Source organism: Buteo buteo, chromosome 10 (genome assembly GCF_964188355.1).
Source record: "Buteo buteo chromosome 10, bButBut1.hap1.1, whole genome shotgun sequence".
Classification (NCBI taxonomy): Eukaryota; Metazoa; Chordata; class Aves; order Accipitriformes; family Accipitridae; genus Buteo; species Buteo buteo.
This window is the reverse complement of record NC_134180.1, coordinates 2,793,025-2,810,619: the sequence shown is the minus strand read 5'-3', so window position 1 is coordinate 2,810,619 and position 17,595 is coordinate 2,793,025. Positions and strand designations below refer to the sequence as shown.

The window sequence follows — 17,595 nt, the reverse complement described above, 5'->3', positions numbered from 1 at the left end:
TGGAGAGCAGAGCTGGGGCAGAATTGGGGAGGAAGGGATCAGGGAGTGGTTAATGGGACCTGAATTTGGGAAAGAAGTGGGGGAATATGAGGGCATGCAGGTTCCTGTGTAGCAAAGTCAACGTGTGCTTTCAGTCTGCTCAGGGAGGTGGAATAAGTAAGGACAAAGCAAGTGTCAGGGGCTATGAAGCTAAGCGAGAGCATATGAAGGGATGGGAGAGGGCAGTTGGGGGTATGGGGTTGTGTTTAATAAGACTGTGAAAGGAAATAGGGCTCATCCCAGGGCCACTGGATGCTCTTGTTGGTGTCCTCAGTGGAGCTGCCCCTGATGTTCCTCCCAGAGCCTGCTCTTGCTTTGCCTCAGAGAGAAGGTGACTCCTTCATAGAAGAAATAATTTACAGTGCTTATCAGACTGCAACTTCAGGTGTATTGTTCAGTTCCCTAAGTATTTAGTGAGTGAAATTTCAAAGACAGGCACTCAAACTCACTGACTGTCTTTGAGCCTGAACTTGGGATCTAAATCTGACCTCTGTTGTGTATTATACTATTACAGGTTATAGCTAGTTCTTTAACACCAGTCCTTATTCACAGCAAAAAAACTGCTGTCTCATAGCATATTCTACATCTTTTTATAACATAAATTTAGCTACCTCTTAAGGGTAGTTTTTTTTAAATTTTATTTTATGCATGGATTTATTTTGGAGTAATCCAAAAAGATCCTTCCCTTTGCTTCAATAGTCTTATGCCATTATTATAAGAAGCCAGGCCATCCTCATAGATCTATTGGGCTGTTTAATTGCTCTGCAAACACGGAGGGGTGCTAATAAGCTTTCTTTCAAGCATGTGTTCATATGTCAACACTTTTGCTTCTGTCAGAAGCTTAAAAATGGAAACAGTTTTCTCTTTAAGAAAACAGGACCCAAATAAGGAGATGATGGAGTGGTGAAGATTCCTCTAGTGAGTCTGTTCCAGCTCATTCCTTAGAAAGGCTGTGTATGAAAGATCAGAGAAAAGGCCAGTAGATCTGGGTTTTGTCCAGGGGGTCTCTGGGTTTAAGCACTGTCTACAAGCACTTGAGCTCATTTTGCCTGTGACTTGGCTGGGTACAACTTCTTTCTCTGCCCAAGCTGGTAAAAATCTAAAACTTTACTCTTCAGAATTCTTTCAGTAGCGCGACATATACAACCGATCCTTTAGCAAAAATGGAAGCTATCAAGAAAAAGATGCAGATGTTGAAGTTGGACAAGGAGAATGCCATTGACAGAGCAGAGCAGGCTGAAACGGATAAGAAGGCAGCTGAGGACAAATGCAAACAGGTAAGTAGAAATAAAATCACTGATTGCATGTGTGCTGTGGAACTAAGTGTAACAAAATACTATGTTGCAACTTTCTAATTCAGAAAGCAAAATAATTTGAAGTCAGGTTTTCTGCTAATCTTCTTTTGAAGTCTTTTGCCTTTTTGTGGTGTTACACTCATACAGCCAGGGCTAGGTATTAACTTCCCTTTTCAGCCATCTGAGTCTTTGCAAAATTAGTACTATCCACAGATTCTTAAGAGAGCTTTGTCTAACTTCTCTTGAATCTTACATAATTGCCTTAATTTTCTTGTGCTTCTGATGCCATGGAAAAGACCTTACATACTCCAAATCAAAGCTGTATACCTTGAACACCTGTAGGACTAGTGTTAATACCTCCTGAAGAGTCAGCTGTGTTTAAACATTAATTGAGCCTCTCCTTGGAGTGAATGAATAAAGTTCACTTGACTAGTCCTTGGTATACAGAGTGCCCCTTACAGGTGCCAGCTGTGACTCAACAGTAGATATGTTGTATTATTTTTTTGTTAAGAATAATCAGAAATACCTTAATTTGAAAGCTCTTCTTTTAACTGAATTTGTGATAATATTTTCATATTCTTTTGCTTTTCAATGTTCTGTTTTCTGGGTGTCTATCTCATATTTGAGCTATAGTATTTTCAGAGCGATCTTGAAATGTAAGTTGACTACATTCAAGTTTCCTATAGCACTTCTTGTAAAATTACCATGTCTTTTGCTTTTACATCCTCTAAATGTGGCTGCTTCTACTACATCTTCCAGATTCCTATAATACGTTATTAGCATTCATTTGGCAAAATATTTCTTAACATTCAAGTTCAGTTTGAGATCCTGGATGACTTAATTAAACTTTCAACTGATCATCCATTTAGCTAAAGCAAGAGGAAGAAAGTTTCCAAAAGGGTCAGCTGCTGCTGTCTTCCCTCTCCACCCCCAACGTAAGGAAAACTACTTGTCTCTTTTGTGTCATTACAGTAAGCTTCTACAAGCTGCACGCATCGCCCATGTACCTAGTCCCTATTTCTTTCCTAGCTTCAGAGGTGTTGATCGGATGCTGTTCTGTTGGGCTGCAGTTTCCCCAGCTAATCTTCTGCACTCAGTAACAGCCACAGCAGATTGTTATTCAGAGCAGTTAATGGTGATTGAATGCTTAGCCTTCCTTTACATTTAGTTATCAAAGGTGATTTCCTACAGACTGATAAATGACACACTTGTGGGAATTTTCAAGTATCTATATGAGGGTAATTCACAATAAAAAGCTAAAAGAGAATAATAAATCTTTGATCTTACTCCTCTTTTCTGAATTGTCTGAAATTTTTCAGCTTTTTTTTTCATGTGGGCACAGTACTCAAGTAGGGATTTTATCACCTCCTTCATCCTGCTTACTGTCCCTCTGTTAAAGCGTCTAAGCAAGCATATTCAGTTCTTTCACACTATCTGGTTACTCTGAGTAGAAGTATAGCAACATAACAACGTTCAAGAACAGCATGCTACCAAAAATGTCATTAAAGCTATCTTTGAAGCTAGAATGAAGAAAGTCAGTGCACTAAAACACAAACTATTTTGAGTGAACTATTTTGATAGACTAAATTTATGTGAAGGTGGAGCAAAATGGTTAAATCCGTTCCTCTATAGACTGAGCTGTTTTGTATTGCAAATGAAATGATGGAGCAGATGGGTTTGCAGGCTGCACCCTTATCAGCAGCAAGCCGCCTGATAATGTAAATTCTTCAGGGAGCATGAGACAGTTTGTCATTAAACAGTCTCCCAGCAGGTTATAAATAGTACCATTCTAGCGTACAATACGGATTTATATGGTATGGAGGAGAGAGTCTGAACCTCTTGGTAGGATGGAACATACCTTGTTGGCCCACAATTAGGCAGAGAATAATTCAGGTTGGAAGGGACCTCTGGAGGTTGTCGAGCCCCACCTCCTGCTTACAGCAGGGTCTGGACCTGTTCCCTCCTGCTTCCAGAGTATCACGTTTGGTTTGAAGTGTCTTGAATAACATACATACAAAAGATGATTAGGGAATGACCACTCATTTTTTCCAGCTATACAGGAACTGAACACTTTCCTAATCAATCATCAAGTAATGGTGTTAGAACAAACACAAGGACATAATTTTTAAACATTTATAATTATGCTGTAGAATTAACTGCTACGGGGTGTTGTGGAGTCCAAAATAGAAATGAGGTGAAAAAGGGCTTATACCAAGTTACATATTAAATCAGATCCTGTATGTGCAGTGGCAGAAAATATTGTTCTAAGGGTGGTATGTTTTTAATGATCTTTGCCTGGCAACTGCTACCAGTCATTTTCAGACTACTTGCCCCAGCAGAACTTTGGTCTGCTTTTTTGTGACTCTTCGTATGTTACATTAGGTTAAAACTAACAGTAAAGAGAGGTTTTAACCATATCAAACTGTAACTGATAATACACCAGAATGTTTACTTCGGGTTTTTTTCTCTCTTGAAAGGTAGAGGATGAGCTGGTAGCTCTGCAGAAAAAGTTGAAAGGAACCGAAGATGAGCTGGATAAGTACTCGGAGGCTCTCAAAGATGCCCAGGAAAAACTGGAGCAGGCTGAAAAGAAGGCCACTGATGTACGTACCTATGGCTAATATTTGCCTGCAACTATGCTCTCTGTATTTTGCAGTATGTATGTTGTACACTGATGATGAGAATCGCTGAGAGTTTTTGCACTGCAGCACTCGGATCGGGGGATGGGAAAGGCAGTGTTAGGATCCAGGGACCTAAGTCTCCTGTCCCCTCTCCCAGAACGAGCTCGCGGGCTGGCTGTTCTGCGCTGAGCGCACGGCACAGGCAGCTTCCCCCCGGGAGCCAGCGCCACGCAGGGCTGAACGGGTACCCAAAGGGGAATTTTTAGCACTGCACCCATCAGGGGTTTCTGAAACGGGGGGGGGTGGGGGGGGGGGTGTTTGTGGGTGGGAATTCTTTAGGAAAGGTGAAATCTTCTTTAATCGAAACAAACAAGATGGTGCTCTTTCAGGGAAGCTGGGACAGAAGCAGGGATCTGCTGTGGCCTAAGGATGCAGTTTGGCTTCAGCCACAGACCAGGCTTAAAAACCGGTCCCCGCTCCCCAGCCGCACGCCCCGGTCGTTTTGCCGTCGGAACGGTTCGGTTTAGCTTCGCTTGGCTGCGCGGGCCCAACCAGGGCAGTAACGAACCGGGGGGCAGGACTTGGCGGCGGTTTGCCGAACCCCGTTGTGGGGGTCCTCGGGATGGCCGGGCTGACCCGGGGAGCCCGGCGGTCCCGCGGCGGGTTTGGCATCGCGGAGCGGTGCGGGGCGCGGGGCCGGGGCTGCAGCGGGGACCCCCGCGGGATGGGGGACGGGGCAACGGGGAAACGGGCGGGGCGGCCCCGGGGCGCGACTGTCCCGGCGCTGCTTGCGCCGACTCCTCTGTGCTACGTCACCACACCCCCCCCACCTCCACCTCCAGCCGCGTGACGTCATCGGCCCATTGAAAGGCGCGGGGCCGCGCGCCGCCACGTGCAGCACCTCCGCGCCTTGCCCGCCGCCAGCGCCGCGCCCATGGCCGCGCCGAGCTCTCTGGAAGCGGTGAAGAGGAAGATCCAGTGCCTGCAGCAACAGGCGGATGAGGCGGAGGATCGCGCCCAGGTCCTCCAGCGGGAGCTGGACCTGGAACGAGACCTGCGGGAGAAAGTGAGACCGCCCGGGCTGCCTGCTCGCCTCTCTCGGTCGCTCTCTCCCGGGCTGCCCTGCTCCTTCCTTCCTGTCTCTGGCTCTCTCTCGCTGGGGCGTGCCCGGCTCTCCCCTGCTCCGGGAGCACGGCTCGGCTGCCTTCATTCCTCAGCTGTATCCCCCTCGCTGCTCCGCTCCGCAGACTCCCTGCGGAAACCGCTGGCGCTGCCGCAGCGCCTCGCCCGCACCGTCCCCCGCGGCCGCCGGGCACGGCGGCGGCGGCTCGTCCCAGGCGCCCGCTCGTCCCAGGCGCCCGCTGCTTATCGCGCTATGGGGCCGTTCCCCTCGGAACAGGCGTTTGCGAGCGCCGATCGGCATCGGGAAGCGGTTACGAGTTTAGTAGGAAATGGCTGTTTAATTAGGAAAAAGCGCTGCATGACAACGAGCGGGGAGTTCCCGCCTCTCGGCGCCGCACCGCTGGCTTCAGCACAGCTGGGAAATGTCTAACTGCTGGAAAATAACTTTCCCTCCTGGTTTGCACAGAGAAATCAGAACTCTCCACTAGTGTGCGGCTCTCCCGGGGCCGGACAGCTGGTTTCACTTAGATTTGTGTGTGATCAGCCTTCCCGGCATCTTCCTGCTATTTTATCACATGTCAGCGAGTTAGTTTTACCGTATAAGGACTGCGGGCTGCTTCTGGGAGAGGTGGAGCCAGACTAACTCCAGCTTCCCAGTGGCCCCGTCTCCATAGCTTTGGAATCTTGCTTAATTAAAATATAACTTAAAAGTGGCCTGTCTAGTGGCAGGAGTTGCAGACTGCCACATAACAGATGCCAGTTTTCCACAGGATCGATGCCTTGTGTGTAAATCAAGAAAGTTAAACACATAGCACTGGGTAGAAAACAAATGAAATGCTGGATAATTTATGACTAGTGGAATCCTGGGTCAGCTTCCATTTGGATCAGTCAGTGAAATCCTTTCCAAGATGGTACAGCTATGAATGGAAACCACTTCCTCCAGCCTAGGAGGAGCGGTCAGTAACCGAATTTGCAAAGCTGCAGCAAAACAAGTATTTTTTCAAAAGTGTTTAACACAAAGCATAAAACAGCTGCCCTTCTAGGATCTAGAGCCCATAAAAGTGTTTAAAAAAAAAGTTATACATGGCAATCATGCTCAGATTTGAGGACAATTAAGAGCACAAACCTGGCAGTTATTAAAGTAGGGCTTTATTTTCCTTCAAATAACAAGCAATTAAAGGAACCATATCTTAATAAACACTATGTATTTATGAACACCAATTTGTTCATACTGTCTATGCAAGTGTTTCTCCTAACAACCTCTCCATTTATTATCTAGTCTATTTTTTAAGCATTGATAGTGTTTCCAGTTACTGTGCAGTTTATTCAATAATACATAAACAGTCCTTATTACTAGGAAATGCTTTCAGCCTAATTCCTTAAGTACCATAGGAAGCAATGAAAAAGGAAAGTGAACTTATTTTAAGAACATACCTAATTTTTCCCTATTTTACAAAGGAGACTGACTTTCCCTTGCTGAGGCCAAGTGTATCTGCCCAGCTGACTGCGTAAAGATTATATAGCATTTGCAGGCTCAGGAGCCCATAATGGATAATGGTTTTAACTTCAGCAGCGTGCTATGAGAGGATATTGCTGCAATCTGTGATGAAACCAAGAACAGGGAAATCAACTGTGAAGTTTTTGGAATAAGCCATTATGGAAACAATTTAACTTTGGAATCCTATGGGTAGATCCCACCCTGTGAGGTGAATCTGAAAATAGTTCTCCCTTGGCAATCGGTGTCAAATCCTTTGTTGTGTGGCAGGAATGATAGGTACCTTAAAAAAAAGAAAGGAGAAGCAGATACTCCATACCTTGAAATTCCTGAGATGCCACAGTTTAAACAAACAAAGAGCAGAGACAGAAAGGTTCCTAGAGCTTCTCTGCTCCCTACCAAGGAGAAACCTTTGCAGTTTTAAGGAAAACTGGTTAGTTGAGAACATTTGTCAGCCAGTGAGTGGCTTGTACATAACCTCGGTTCTGGGTGATTGTATTTCTTGTAGGCTGAAGGTGAGGTGGCAGCTCTGAACAGACGTATCCAGCTAGTGGAAGAGGAGTTGGATCGTGCCCAAGAACGGCTGGCCACAGCCTTGCAGAAACTGGAGGAGGCTGAGAAAGCAGCGGATGAGAGTGAGAGGTACATTTCCTTTTTTTCCCCAGTAAAAATTGAATATATATGAATAAAATATTCCTGTATCATTTAGTATCTGCACGTGTTAATGTGGATTGCAGGTCAGAGACTCGGAACTTTTTGATAAGCTTGAATGAGTAATTCTGTTAGCCTTGAAGAACACGATAGTATGGGCACAACGAGCCGCTTTTTGGTTACAAATAGTGAATTCCGCTTTAGGACCTTTGAGAGAAAAATGCTAAAATGCTTCTACATTAAACATATTTGCTGTGATTTCTGCAGAGGAATGAAGGTTATTGAGAACAGAGCAATGAAAGATGAAGAGAAAATGGAAATTCAGGAAATGCAACTGAAGGAGGCTAAGCATATTGCTGAAGAAGCTGACCGCAAATATGAAGAGGTAAAAGAGATAAGGAAATTATTAAACTTACGGGAGAACCACGAACAACTTTGTTACTCTTCAGTGTACTCATTCTTTGTGTGCTTTTCACTGTCTGATGGTTCGCCTTTGGAAGGTTCCCAAAAAGAAGTAATTTTAATAGTGACTTTGGCAGCACCTTAGATATGTAATGCTAAGAACACTGCAAAATCTAATTTATTTGGGGGAAAAGTCTGTCATGTCTGTGCATGTATGTTTTAACCTAATTCTATCATTCAGAAGGAAAGCACGAGCGTAGTGCTTTGAGAGAAACGTGTAAGAAATTACAGACTGGCTTGATACAGCTATTGTCTCTTTACAGGTTGCCCGTAAACTGGTTATTTTGGAGGGTGAACTGGAAAGAGCTGAAGAGCGTGCAGAGGTGTCTGAAGTGTGAGTAATTTCATATACACGGAAGCAGTTTAGAATACAGTAAAGGTCAAAGCTGTATTTCAAGTAGAAAAATCTACTACTGGTAGGCGGGCATGTAGAAAAGCTTTTTTGTAGCCTACATACCAAATTTTCTCCTTTCAGACTTAATAATTACTTCATCCCTTGTATTTTTAGACTCTTTGAAAATTAAATTAAGTCATAACAGGGACAGTAGTCATTTATACCTTTTTTTTTCCCCCTATAGTAAATGTAGTGACCTTGAAGAGGAGTTAAAGAACGTCACTAACAACCTGAAGTCCTTGGAAGCTCAGTCTGAAAAGGTTGGTTCTTTCAGTAAACTGAGGGATAGGGGCAAAGTCAAAACTTGTAAATAAAATTCTTAGAAATAATCAAAATAAGCAAAGGGTTTAGCCAACTGCCTGTTTAACAGAGACTGTTGATAACGCTGAATCAGTTCTGCCCAAACCCAAGTCTGTAATCTGGTAATTATCTGCAACGCTGCTTCAAGCCAGGACCTAAATCTCCCATTTCCCACGCTGGTACGCTGCTGACTGCTCTTGATTTTCTGATCTTGCTCTTTTTGTGGTTTTTGCCCTCTTAATAAATAAATTTGTTGAAACTTGATTTCATTAAACAGTTGTTTCTGGCTAGTCTAAATTGGTAATGGGAGGCTTCACTTGTACATTCAGCTGTTTTTGTGCCACACAAGAAGGTAAGCCCATTAAGGCGTAAGATGATGCACAAAGGAACTTGGGACATCCTCAGTTTTAAAATGATGCTTTCTGAACGAGAGTCTGAAATGTCTTGGTGAAGAGGAGAAAAGGATGGAAAGGGTGTTTGCAGCTGTTGTAAAAGGAAAAGTGGTTATAAATAGGTCACAGTTTCATAAACATTTATTATTGTTGCTACAACTTCCCTTAAAGAGTGTTTATTGTTTTCATTCACAGTACTCAGAAAAAGAAGATAAATATGAAGAAGAAATCAAGATTCTCTCTGACAAGCTGAAAGAAGTAAGTTTGTCCATCCCCAACCTGTATTTTGGCATTGTTTGTTTAACAGCATCCTATTACTCTATTTAATTTTTTTTTTCAGGCTGAAACTCGTGCTGAATTTGCAGAGAGAACAGTTGCCAAACTGGAAAAGTCTATTGATGACCTGGAAGGTATGAAATTACTCGAGTTTCATTTAAAAGTGGTCAATTTCAAATCAGAAAAGAAAATTCTAGGAGAGGGGATTAGATTTTATCAGGAAAGGACAGAAGTGCTTGTCAGGCCTATTGGTAGACTGGCGCGATGTGTCCACTGGACATGTCTGTCCTCTGTGGTACCTCCCGGCCAGAGGAAGCTCTCCTGAAAGAGTTCCCTTTCCAGAAGTTGGTAACAATAACCTGATTTTGGCCAACTCGCACATACATGTCCTCGAGGGCTTTTTCCATTAACAACAAGATCACAACCCTACTTAATCTGATCACTGAAAAATAATTTGGGAGATTAAAAAAAAGGAAATGTAGGTGAAGCTTCTGACCTGGCAGCTGTGTGGATTTTTTTGCTTTCATACCAGTACTCAGTTACGCATCTGTTTTCTTCTTTTGTTTTCCTCCCCAACTGCTTTGGCTGCTGCCTTCTGACTGTCTTCGTGTCTCCTACTCTGCGCCTCTTCTCTGGACTGTTTTTCTGCATTTCTTGCTGAAACGTGCCTTCTGCCCTCATCACCACTAGACGAGCTGTACGCTCAGAAGCTGAAGTACAAAGCGATCAGTGAGGAGCTTGACCATGCTCTCAATGACATGACCTCTTTGTGATCTGCACCTCTGGGGGGGCACGGGGGCCGCTCTGCCTTGCTGCATTTCCTAAGCTTTTCTCGCCTGTAATACCTGTCACTTCTGTGCAGCTTCCACAAGCGATCCTTCCGTCCCCTCTGTGAGAACTGAGCTCAATAAAAACGAGATACCTCTACCTTTCAGCTTTTGGGGTTTATTTCCTTGTAATTCACCTAAAATACACTAGTAACGACAGTGAAGGTAAGTCCGGCTCCCGACGCTGGGGACGGGCAGATGCCATCAGCATGGGTACCCCCATTGGCAGAGGCAGGACCCGGCACGCTGGCAAACGCCTGAATTTTGGTGTCCCCAAGGACGCGTGTGGCAACGCAAAGCTTTTGAGTGTGCTTGGGTGTGTACTTGGCGGTGTTCCATCTGCCTGGTTAAAAACTCTGGGAACGCGTGCTATAAATCACACGTTCAATCAAAACACAAGTCTGTCACATTACCCATAAAACGTGTCCCAAAACTGCACTAAATTAGAGCAATTACCCCCCAAATTGGCCTTGTTTTATGAATGGAGGTGTAGTGTTGTCTTGAACATGGAGGTAAGTAATCATGGTTTTTATTTAGAGAGAAAAGGCTGTGGAGTCATGTGTGGTTTAAGTCTTGTTTTCTTCTTCTTTCTCACTAGAAAAACTTGCTCAAGCGAAAGAAGAGAACTTGGGGTTGCATCAGACACTGGACCAGACGCTAAACGAACTGAACTGTATATGAGATGGCGAAGAACCCCAGCGGCCAACAGGAACTGAAGACTCCGTCTGCATTTACCGTTATCATCCCTCTCTCTCTCTCGCTCTGTCTCCTGGAAAAAACCGATTAAGTTATGACCAGTACAGACGCGCGTAAGGCTCTGGCGTGACTTGAAGGCCGTCGCGCACCTCTTGCCGCCAGAGGCGCCGGCCCCGGGCCCCTCCAGGGCACCCTCCTCCCGCTGCGCGCGGGAGAGCGTGAGCCGCGCCCGGGGCAGCGGGAGCCGCCCTGGTTTCTCATTTCCGCGGGTTATCGATCGCGCGGCTGTAGCTTTTCCTCACGGTTGATTAGTCGTTTTTATATAAGCCCCGGTAGCAGCTGTACCCCAGCAGTAGTGTCGCCCTCCGCCGGCAGCCTGTTCGCGACGTTTCATATTAAACAATTTCTCACGGTACCGAGGTCTCCTCCCGCTCCTTTCGTAGCGCTTCCGGTCGGGTGACGTCAGGAGCCGGCACACCACGTCGAGCGGCGGGGAGTTAGAGGCGTGACGTCGCTATTTGCAGCAGGAAGTGACGCTCGGGCGGAGCGGAGCGGTGCCGGCCGCCAATCGCGCCGCCGCTTACCCCAGCGGGCCAAGGCCGCCCGCCAATGGGGCGCCGGCTCCGCGCCCTTCCTGCCGGGCTCGGCCAATAAGCGCGCGGCGGGCGGTGATGGGCGGCGGGCGCGGCCGGTGAGGCGGCGCGGGGGGCGGGCGCGGCGGGGAGGGGCGGCGCCCGCGAACATGGCGAAGACGTACGACTATCTCTTCAAGCTGCTGCTCATCGGCGACTCGGGCGTGGGGAAGACGTGCGCGCTCTTCCGCTTCTCTGAGGACGCCTTCAACGCCACCTTCATCTCCACCATCGGTGAGGGCACGGGGGCGGCCGGGACGGCCTTGGCCGCACCGGCCGGTGGTCGCGCCCGGCGGCTCCGGTTCGGGGCCTGGAAACGGCTCGTTCCGCCCGGAGGAGCGGGATGGCGGCCGGCCCGGGCCGAGGGAGCGGAGCGGAGCGGGTTCGCTGCCGGCGCCGGTGGCTCCGAGGCTCGGGGTGGGGGGGCCGCAGCCCGGCCCTGCCGCCGCCTCGGCTCGGATCGGCTCGGCTGTCCTGTCCTGTCCTGTGCTGTCCTGCGGGGCTCGGGGCTGGAGCTCGGTCTCGGCTCCGGCCGCTCTCTCGGCTGCGCGGCGGGACGTGAGCCGCCTTTGCGAACCGGGCGGCTCTTTCCGTTCGCTGAAGGGGAGGACGCTCTGCTGGCGCTCGTCCTGAGCGTGAAAATGCGAGCGGCGAAAGGAGGGGGGAGGGAAGAAATGAGAATTTGGGCTTTCGGCAGGAACCGAGAGTAATTTAGTTGCTTCTCTTTTCAGGTATTGATTTTAAAATTAGAACTATAGAGCTAGATGGCAAGAGAATTAAACTGCAGATATGGTAAGACTTTTCTTTTGAAGTTAACGTCCAGTCGCCGGGTGTCCACATGGCGTGGGGCGGTGATGTTATCGTGAAGTCTTTACCCTAGTTGTGCCCTTCAGCGGTTTACAGCATCTTAGAAACTAAAAGATAGTTCTAGTGCACCTAAAGACTGCTTCAAATTCATTAAACCTTTCGGGAGCTCTGACTTGAGCGTGTTGCTGTCATTGGTTTGCGTGAGCCCCCACGTTCTCTCTGTTCCAGGGACACCGCTGGGCAGGAGCGATTTCGGACCATCACAACCGCCTACTACAGGGGAGCAATGGTAGGAGCCGTGCGGGTGATGCTAAACCTAACGCGGGCAATCCAGCTGTCACAGATCAGCTGGGTTTAATGCGGAACGCGCACAACTGCCGATGTCTTCCGGCACGTAAATTCTGCCCAGCTAAATGTTTACAGCAGCGCTTCTGTTTCAGGCGGTGCTGGGGCTGTGCTGGGACAACGTGGGAGCTTGTAGGGGCAGCTTCCCTCCGTGACTCGCTCTAAAATACGCGTCCCGCACACCTTATCTAGCCAGGCACAAACTGTGATTCAGTGTTGTGTGGAAGTGTGAACCAACTGGCTTAAAAATAGTCTTTGATAAGTTGCTCCTTTCTGCTGTGGACAAGTCTTTAACTCTTGCTTAAACTGATGCTAGCTGAAATTGTCTCCTTCTTAATCTTTAGGGCATTATGTTAGTCTATGACATCACCAATGAAAAATCTTTTGAAAACATTCGGAACTGGGTCAGGAATATTGAAGAGGTAATTTCTCTATTTACTTACTGAATAATAAAAGATGCAATTTCTTCCTCCAAAAGTAGTTGAAACTTAATTGCTTCAGAAGCATTACCTTTCTTTTGGATTCATGTGCTGAAGGGTGCCTGGAAAATAAATTGAATGAAAACCAGGAATACCTTCTGGAACGCCTTGGTTAACAGTAGCCCGTTGTGCTGGGACACGAGAGCCAGCCGGGGGGACTGTAGCCCTTCCAGCCATGAGGGGACCGAAAAGTTGATGTTTTCCTGCCACAACAAGTGATCCGAGAGCTGTCGTTACGCAGGACATGCGCCGGGCTGCTGGGATGAGGGGCTTGGGGGAGCCCGTAAATCTGCGGAAGATGCTTGGCACTCCATGTTAAGTCCTTGATGCGCGCCTCATCTTTTTGACAATATTTGTCTAAAAAGACCCAAGCCAAAGTCCTTTCTTTGATCTGTTTCTATCTCAGCACGCCTCTCCAGATGTTGAAAAAATGATCCTTGGGAACAAATGTGATGCAAATGACAAAAGACAAGTTTCTAGAGAGCAAGGGGAGAAGGTAAGTGCCATAGCTTTAACATATTTCAGCTTAGACTTTTCGGACCGTAAAACCTGCATTTGTTACAGTCTGTACGCCTCCTTGGTACCTCGGTGGTGTTCCTAAGCGGAACTATTGAACATTTCCCAAGGTGTAGTTGCAGGACACTTCCCCACTCTGATTAAAAGATGAGTCGCTATTAAGAATTCTTGTCGATTAGCTGGTCAGGATGTATTAGGTGCGAAGCAACGAGCTGGTTTTTTTTTTCTTAGGAAAAGGAAGAAAAAGTATGCTAGAGTTTGACATTTAGGAAACATCTCTGAGTGAAAGCCACTGAGACAAGGTAGACAGGATTGTCTTTTCTGGCGTCGGATGTTACTTAGTCAGGGAAGGTGCTTCTACACACTGCAGATGTTATGAGACTGACCGGATATCCATGCAAGAAATAAAATAAAAGACAAAGGAGCAGATGAAGATGTGTGCAGAGTGTGAAACAGCAGAAAAAAGCCCAGCAAGAAGAGATACTAATAGGAACGAGATTTAGTTCCTGATTTGTGCAAATTGTTCTGCTTGAGTAAATCCCCAAGTTGCTATGAATCACGCCAGAAGGGGCAGATCCTGCGCAGTTGGTTATATTTAGAGCTGTTCCCGCAATTATCCAACTAACATGAAACCTGCTTTTGTTCAGCTTGCTGCAAGTTTTGGAATTAAATTCATGGAGACCAGCGCAAAAGCAAATATAAACATAGAGAATGTAAGTACTATAACCGTTCTCTTATATGTATTGACTTATTTATGCAAACAAGCAATAAGAACACTCGCCCGTCCTGGTTGGGTGCAAAACTCCTTTGTTAGATACTGTGGACGGGTTATTAAGTACATATCTGTGCGTTCCATGAAGGCGTTGTCTAGCCAACGTTATGCCGATTTATTTAAATTGAAGTGGGTGCTTAGAGCGTAGCACAAGGGTGTTAGAGCAAACGGCGGCAGAGCGGCACACTGAAAAACTGGGTTTAGGCCTTTGCATTCAATAATGTGATTGACAAAGGGTGACGTTTTCCCTCTACGTAAGCCCAGGTTGTGCCATGGTGGTTTTCAGGCTCAGAAATGGGGTAATGGGGTTAGAAAAGGAGCATGAAAACCTGGAGGGGGGAGGGGGAAACCTGAAAACTTGCTGTTCTTCAGGAGTTCAGTATATGTAGAAACTTGGGAAGGCAGCTTATCGCTAAACAAAAATGTTAGAATATATTAACACTTAACTGGTTTACTTGTTGCAGGCATTTTTCACTCTTGCAAGAGACATAAAAGCAAAAATGGACAAGAAGTTGGTGAGTAACCTTTACTTGGTCCACGCTGTATTTAAATAAGAAAAAAAAACAAACAACCCACAACCAAAAGCCAAATAGCAAGTACTGCTTCGCAGTGTATAAAAAATACTTTGTCGTCTCTTTCATGGGGGTTATAGAAATTTATTTTTGGTTTTGTCAAGCTACTCTCTGGCCTTCTCATATAAAAATTGTCTCTGCATTTCAGGAATTAGCTGCAATGGTTGAGGTTTCCTAAATAAAATCATCTTTTATTTATTTTATTGCAAGTCAGGCCAGTGGTAGAGCAGTTTAATGATATTTCTTGCTCTTGTGGTCTGAAAAATTAGTCGTATAGGAGGCCTGCTTCATACTTCAGGGTAGTCCTGAAACTAGTATGTTTAAAAATGGGTAAAAACCTAATTTTTTTGATAACTTCTGCAAAAGCATCCTGAGAAGCAGTTGGGTTACCTTTTGCACAACAAATAAATACGTAACAATGTCGGTTTGTTCCTTACAAAATGAAGCTAACAAAGATTTCTTCTACTTTCACTGAGCATTCCACCTTCATGTGACCAGACGTGTGCTGACAGAGCTGTGATATTTTGGGTCTTGCTGACGATTCCTAAGTGTTTCAGCAAGAACCAAACATGTCCTATAATTTTTTGTTTTTAATCTAGGCTGTCTTTGAGTTTATAGAAAGAAGACGAATAGGCGCGGTGCACGTTAGTCAAAGCCAAAAGTAGCAGATGCAGTTCTCCGACTTCTTGTAACAGCTGATGTAAGGCTCAGATAAATGAGTCAAGACTCCTGTTGGTTTTAGCAATGGTTTTTTGTGTATGGCAGGCTTGATTCAAGAAAATGAATAGATGAAGTATGGATGCTAGAAGCGGTTCAGTATAAATAAGTAACTGAATATTCTTTGCGTCTTCAGGAAGGCAATAGCCCGCAAGGCAGCAACCAGGGAGTCAAAATCACACCAGACCAGCAAAAGAAAAGCAGCTTTTTCCGATGTGTTCTTCTGTGAGGGACACGGCCTTAATCTGAGCATCTGCTCAGCTGAACTGGACTGTGCCTGTTCTGAGTGAGATTTCCTCTGTCTGTGGACTTAGCATTTTCAACATACCTTGTCACTTTGTGACCATCTGAATAAGAAATCGTTTATTTTAGTAATTGTCTGACTCTTCAATTTTGGAGATGAAACAAGTTTATTTTTGTCAGATTGCCACTGGGCATGCGTATTGTCTAGCAGAGGGAGTACAGATCAAACGTGACCTGTGATATAGCACCTTTGCTGACAGGCTTCAATCTTTTTGTTCATATAGGTAATGTATCCAAATTAGAAAGATTAAGTTATGATCAAAATAAGAAACTGAAATGCCAACGTTAATAAAGTACAGGTATGTGTACATGATACATGTGCATATCCATGTCTATAGATGCATATGGAACAATCGCATCAAAACATCAAGTAAATGCACTTACATAAGCAGGACAGGCTTCTACCTTTTCAGAAGGTAGAAGGAAGCTTTCTGCATCTCCACCTCTTTGCTACTCCAGAGAAAATCCTTTATCTGCCTGTTACTTACTCAGTTGCGTTATTGTAGACAATCCACAAGTACAATTGAAGTTTTGCAAAAAAAAAAAAAAAAAATCCTCCTCAAAGGAATCTCTATTTTTTTAAAAAACCAAAGTGTGCTGTAAATATAATGGATCCTTGCCATCAGGAAGTACTTTATCCATGTTAGACTTGACCATGCTTAATTAAGTACTCCAGATGTTTAGACGTGTTTAACAGGAGATGATAGCTACAGTGAGTCCCATGCAAATGATCTGTTGTCTGTTCTTAGAGAAACAGACTGTGGTTCAGGTAGGGACACTCCCTCAAAATCTAACATTACAATGGGTGGCGTTTTCTTCTCCAGTTGAGAATGACTCCAGATCTGTCATGATGTAGTAGCTGGTTTTAAATTGTGACGAGAAAATGTATTGCACTGCTTCCAGTTGTGTGTTCTCATGCACACTTGCTCACATATGCAAATAAATGTTGCACATACAAACACTTTCTGAAAACAGACTTTTTTAAACTGAGACTTGCCTTGCTGCTGTGTATTGATCACTTCAGATTTCAAGCAGCAACAGACCTGTTAATAGCGTGCATCAATGCAAATGATGTTTAGTCCTCAGTGGAAATATTCTATGTATTTATTCCTATAAACACAGTCTATTACATTCCGATGTATAAAATATATAACAGCCAAGTAAAGCTCTTAGGTAGCTAATTGCTCTTAGTTCAGAGGCTGTAAGCCTGACTCTTGATTAGACTGACAAAAGGAGCCAGTAAGAGCCATCTACTTCAAAGTCTGCTGTCAAGTGATTGGAATTACGGTGTATTTAACTGAAATGAACATATCAGCTGTGTCCTGCAACTCACTGGAATTGTTAACATGCTTTGTTTACATTGACAACTGCACTTAAGGGTAAAATTAAAGCTGATTTTAAAGTTAATGAATTTACTCACCAGTTTTGTTTTCTTCAAGTTAATGGTATTATATTCTGGCCTCAGAGTAGCACTCGTGTTACTGTAGTTAATTATGAATCTGATAGATCTTTAAACTTTATAAATCTGCAGCATGCAATTGGGCTCAACAGGAATATTGCCTGTTTTTCTAAAATGGAAAAAGGAAATTTTACTGTATAAGTTACTGGTTTATAAAAATGCATTTTATATGCTACCAACCTTTTTTTTTTTTTTTTAATAGCTAGCAGATTACAATGAGATCTGGTCATGATTAAAATCATACATAAAGCTTTCCTTTAACCAGAACCTTATGGTGGGGGTTTGTTTTGTTTACTCATGGCTTTTTAGCATGAGGACTTGGTGAACATGCACCATAGTGGATTACAGGCAGGTGTATTTGTAGGATAAAACCATGTTAAGCTACTGAAAAGCCTTCTAGTCAGTATATGCTTCTAGTCAGTA

The 17,595-nt window shown here is 44.9% G+C and overlaps 2 protein-coding genes across 5 annotated transcripts; both read left to right on the top strand.

Moving 5' to 3' along the window:
* The first annotated feature begins 973 nt into the window (after positions 1-973).
* Positions 974-10,985, top strand: TPM4 (tropomyosin 4). Of its 4 annotated transcripts, none has more exons than XM_075038002.1 (9): positions 974-1,316; positions 3,812-3,937; positions 7,081-7,214; positions 7,491-7,608; positions 7,949-8,019; positions 8,264-8,339; positions 8,967-9,029; positions 9,112-9,181; positions 10,473-10,985. In XM_075038002.1, exons 1-9 carry the CDS (start codon positions 1,203-1,205, stop codon positions 10,553-10,555), a joined length of 855 nt encoding a protein of 284 aa, XP_074894103.1. In that variant the 5' UTR covers positions 974-1,202; the 3' UTR covers positions 10,556-10,985. The 4 variants fall into 4 exon arrangements, with proteins under 4 accessions (XP_074894103.1, XP_074894102.1, XP_074894105.1 ...); XM_075038001.1 differs by lacking the exon at positions 10,473-10,985 and adding an exon at positions 9,738-9,974 and having other exon boundaries at positions 976-1,316; XM_075038004.1 differs by lacking the exons at positions 974-1,316; positions 3,812-3,937 and adding an exon at positions 4,832-5,021.
* Positions 10,986-11,252: 267 nt separating this feature from the next.
* RAB8A (RAB8A, member RAS oncogene family) lies at positions 11,253-17,120 on the top strand. Its single transcript, XM_075038007.1, has 8 exons — positions 11,253-11,436; positions 11,934-11,994; positions 12,238-12,298; positions 12,699-12,776; positions 13,240-13,329; positions 13,997-14,062; positions 14,586-14,636; positions 15,547-17,120. Exons 1-8 carry the CDS (start codon positions 11,313-11,315, stop codon positions 15,637-15,639), a joined length of 624 nt encoding a protein of 207 aa, XP_074894108.1. The 5' UTR covers positions 11,253-11,312; the 3' UTR covers positions 15,640-17,120.
* The last annotated feature ends 475 nt before the right edge of the window (positions 17,121-17,595 follow it).

Bases quoted from the DNA above. Each gene is read 5' to 3' on its own strand.
- RAB8A (XM_075038007.1), top strand. From the start codon at position 11,313: ATGGCGAAGACGTACGACTATCTCTTCAAGCTGCTGCTCATCGGCGAC. The intron at 11,437-11,933 runs GTGAGGGCACGG...TTCTCTTTTCAG, and splicing joins CACCTTCATCTCCACCATCG to GTATTGATTTTAAAATTAGA. The intron at 12,299-12,698 runs GTAGGAGCCGTG...CTTAATCTTTAG, and splicing joins CCTACTACAGGGGAGCAATG to GGCATTATGTTAGTCTATGA.
- TPM4 (XM_075038002.1), top strand. From the start codon at position 1,203: ATGGAAGCTATCAAGAAAAAGATGCAGATGTTGAAGTTGGACAAGGAG. The intron at 7,609-7,948 runs GTAAAAGAGATA...GTCTCTTTACAG, and splicing joins CTGACCGCAAATATGAAGAG to GTTGCCCGTAAACTGGTTAT. The intron at 8,020-8,263 runs GTGAGTAATTTC...TTCCCCCTATAG, and splicing joins CGTGCAGAGGTGTCTGAAGT to TAAATGTAGTGACCTTGAAG.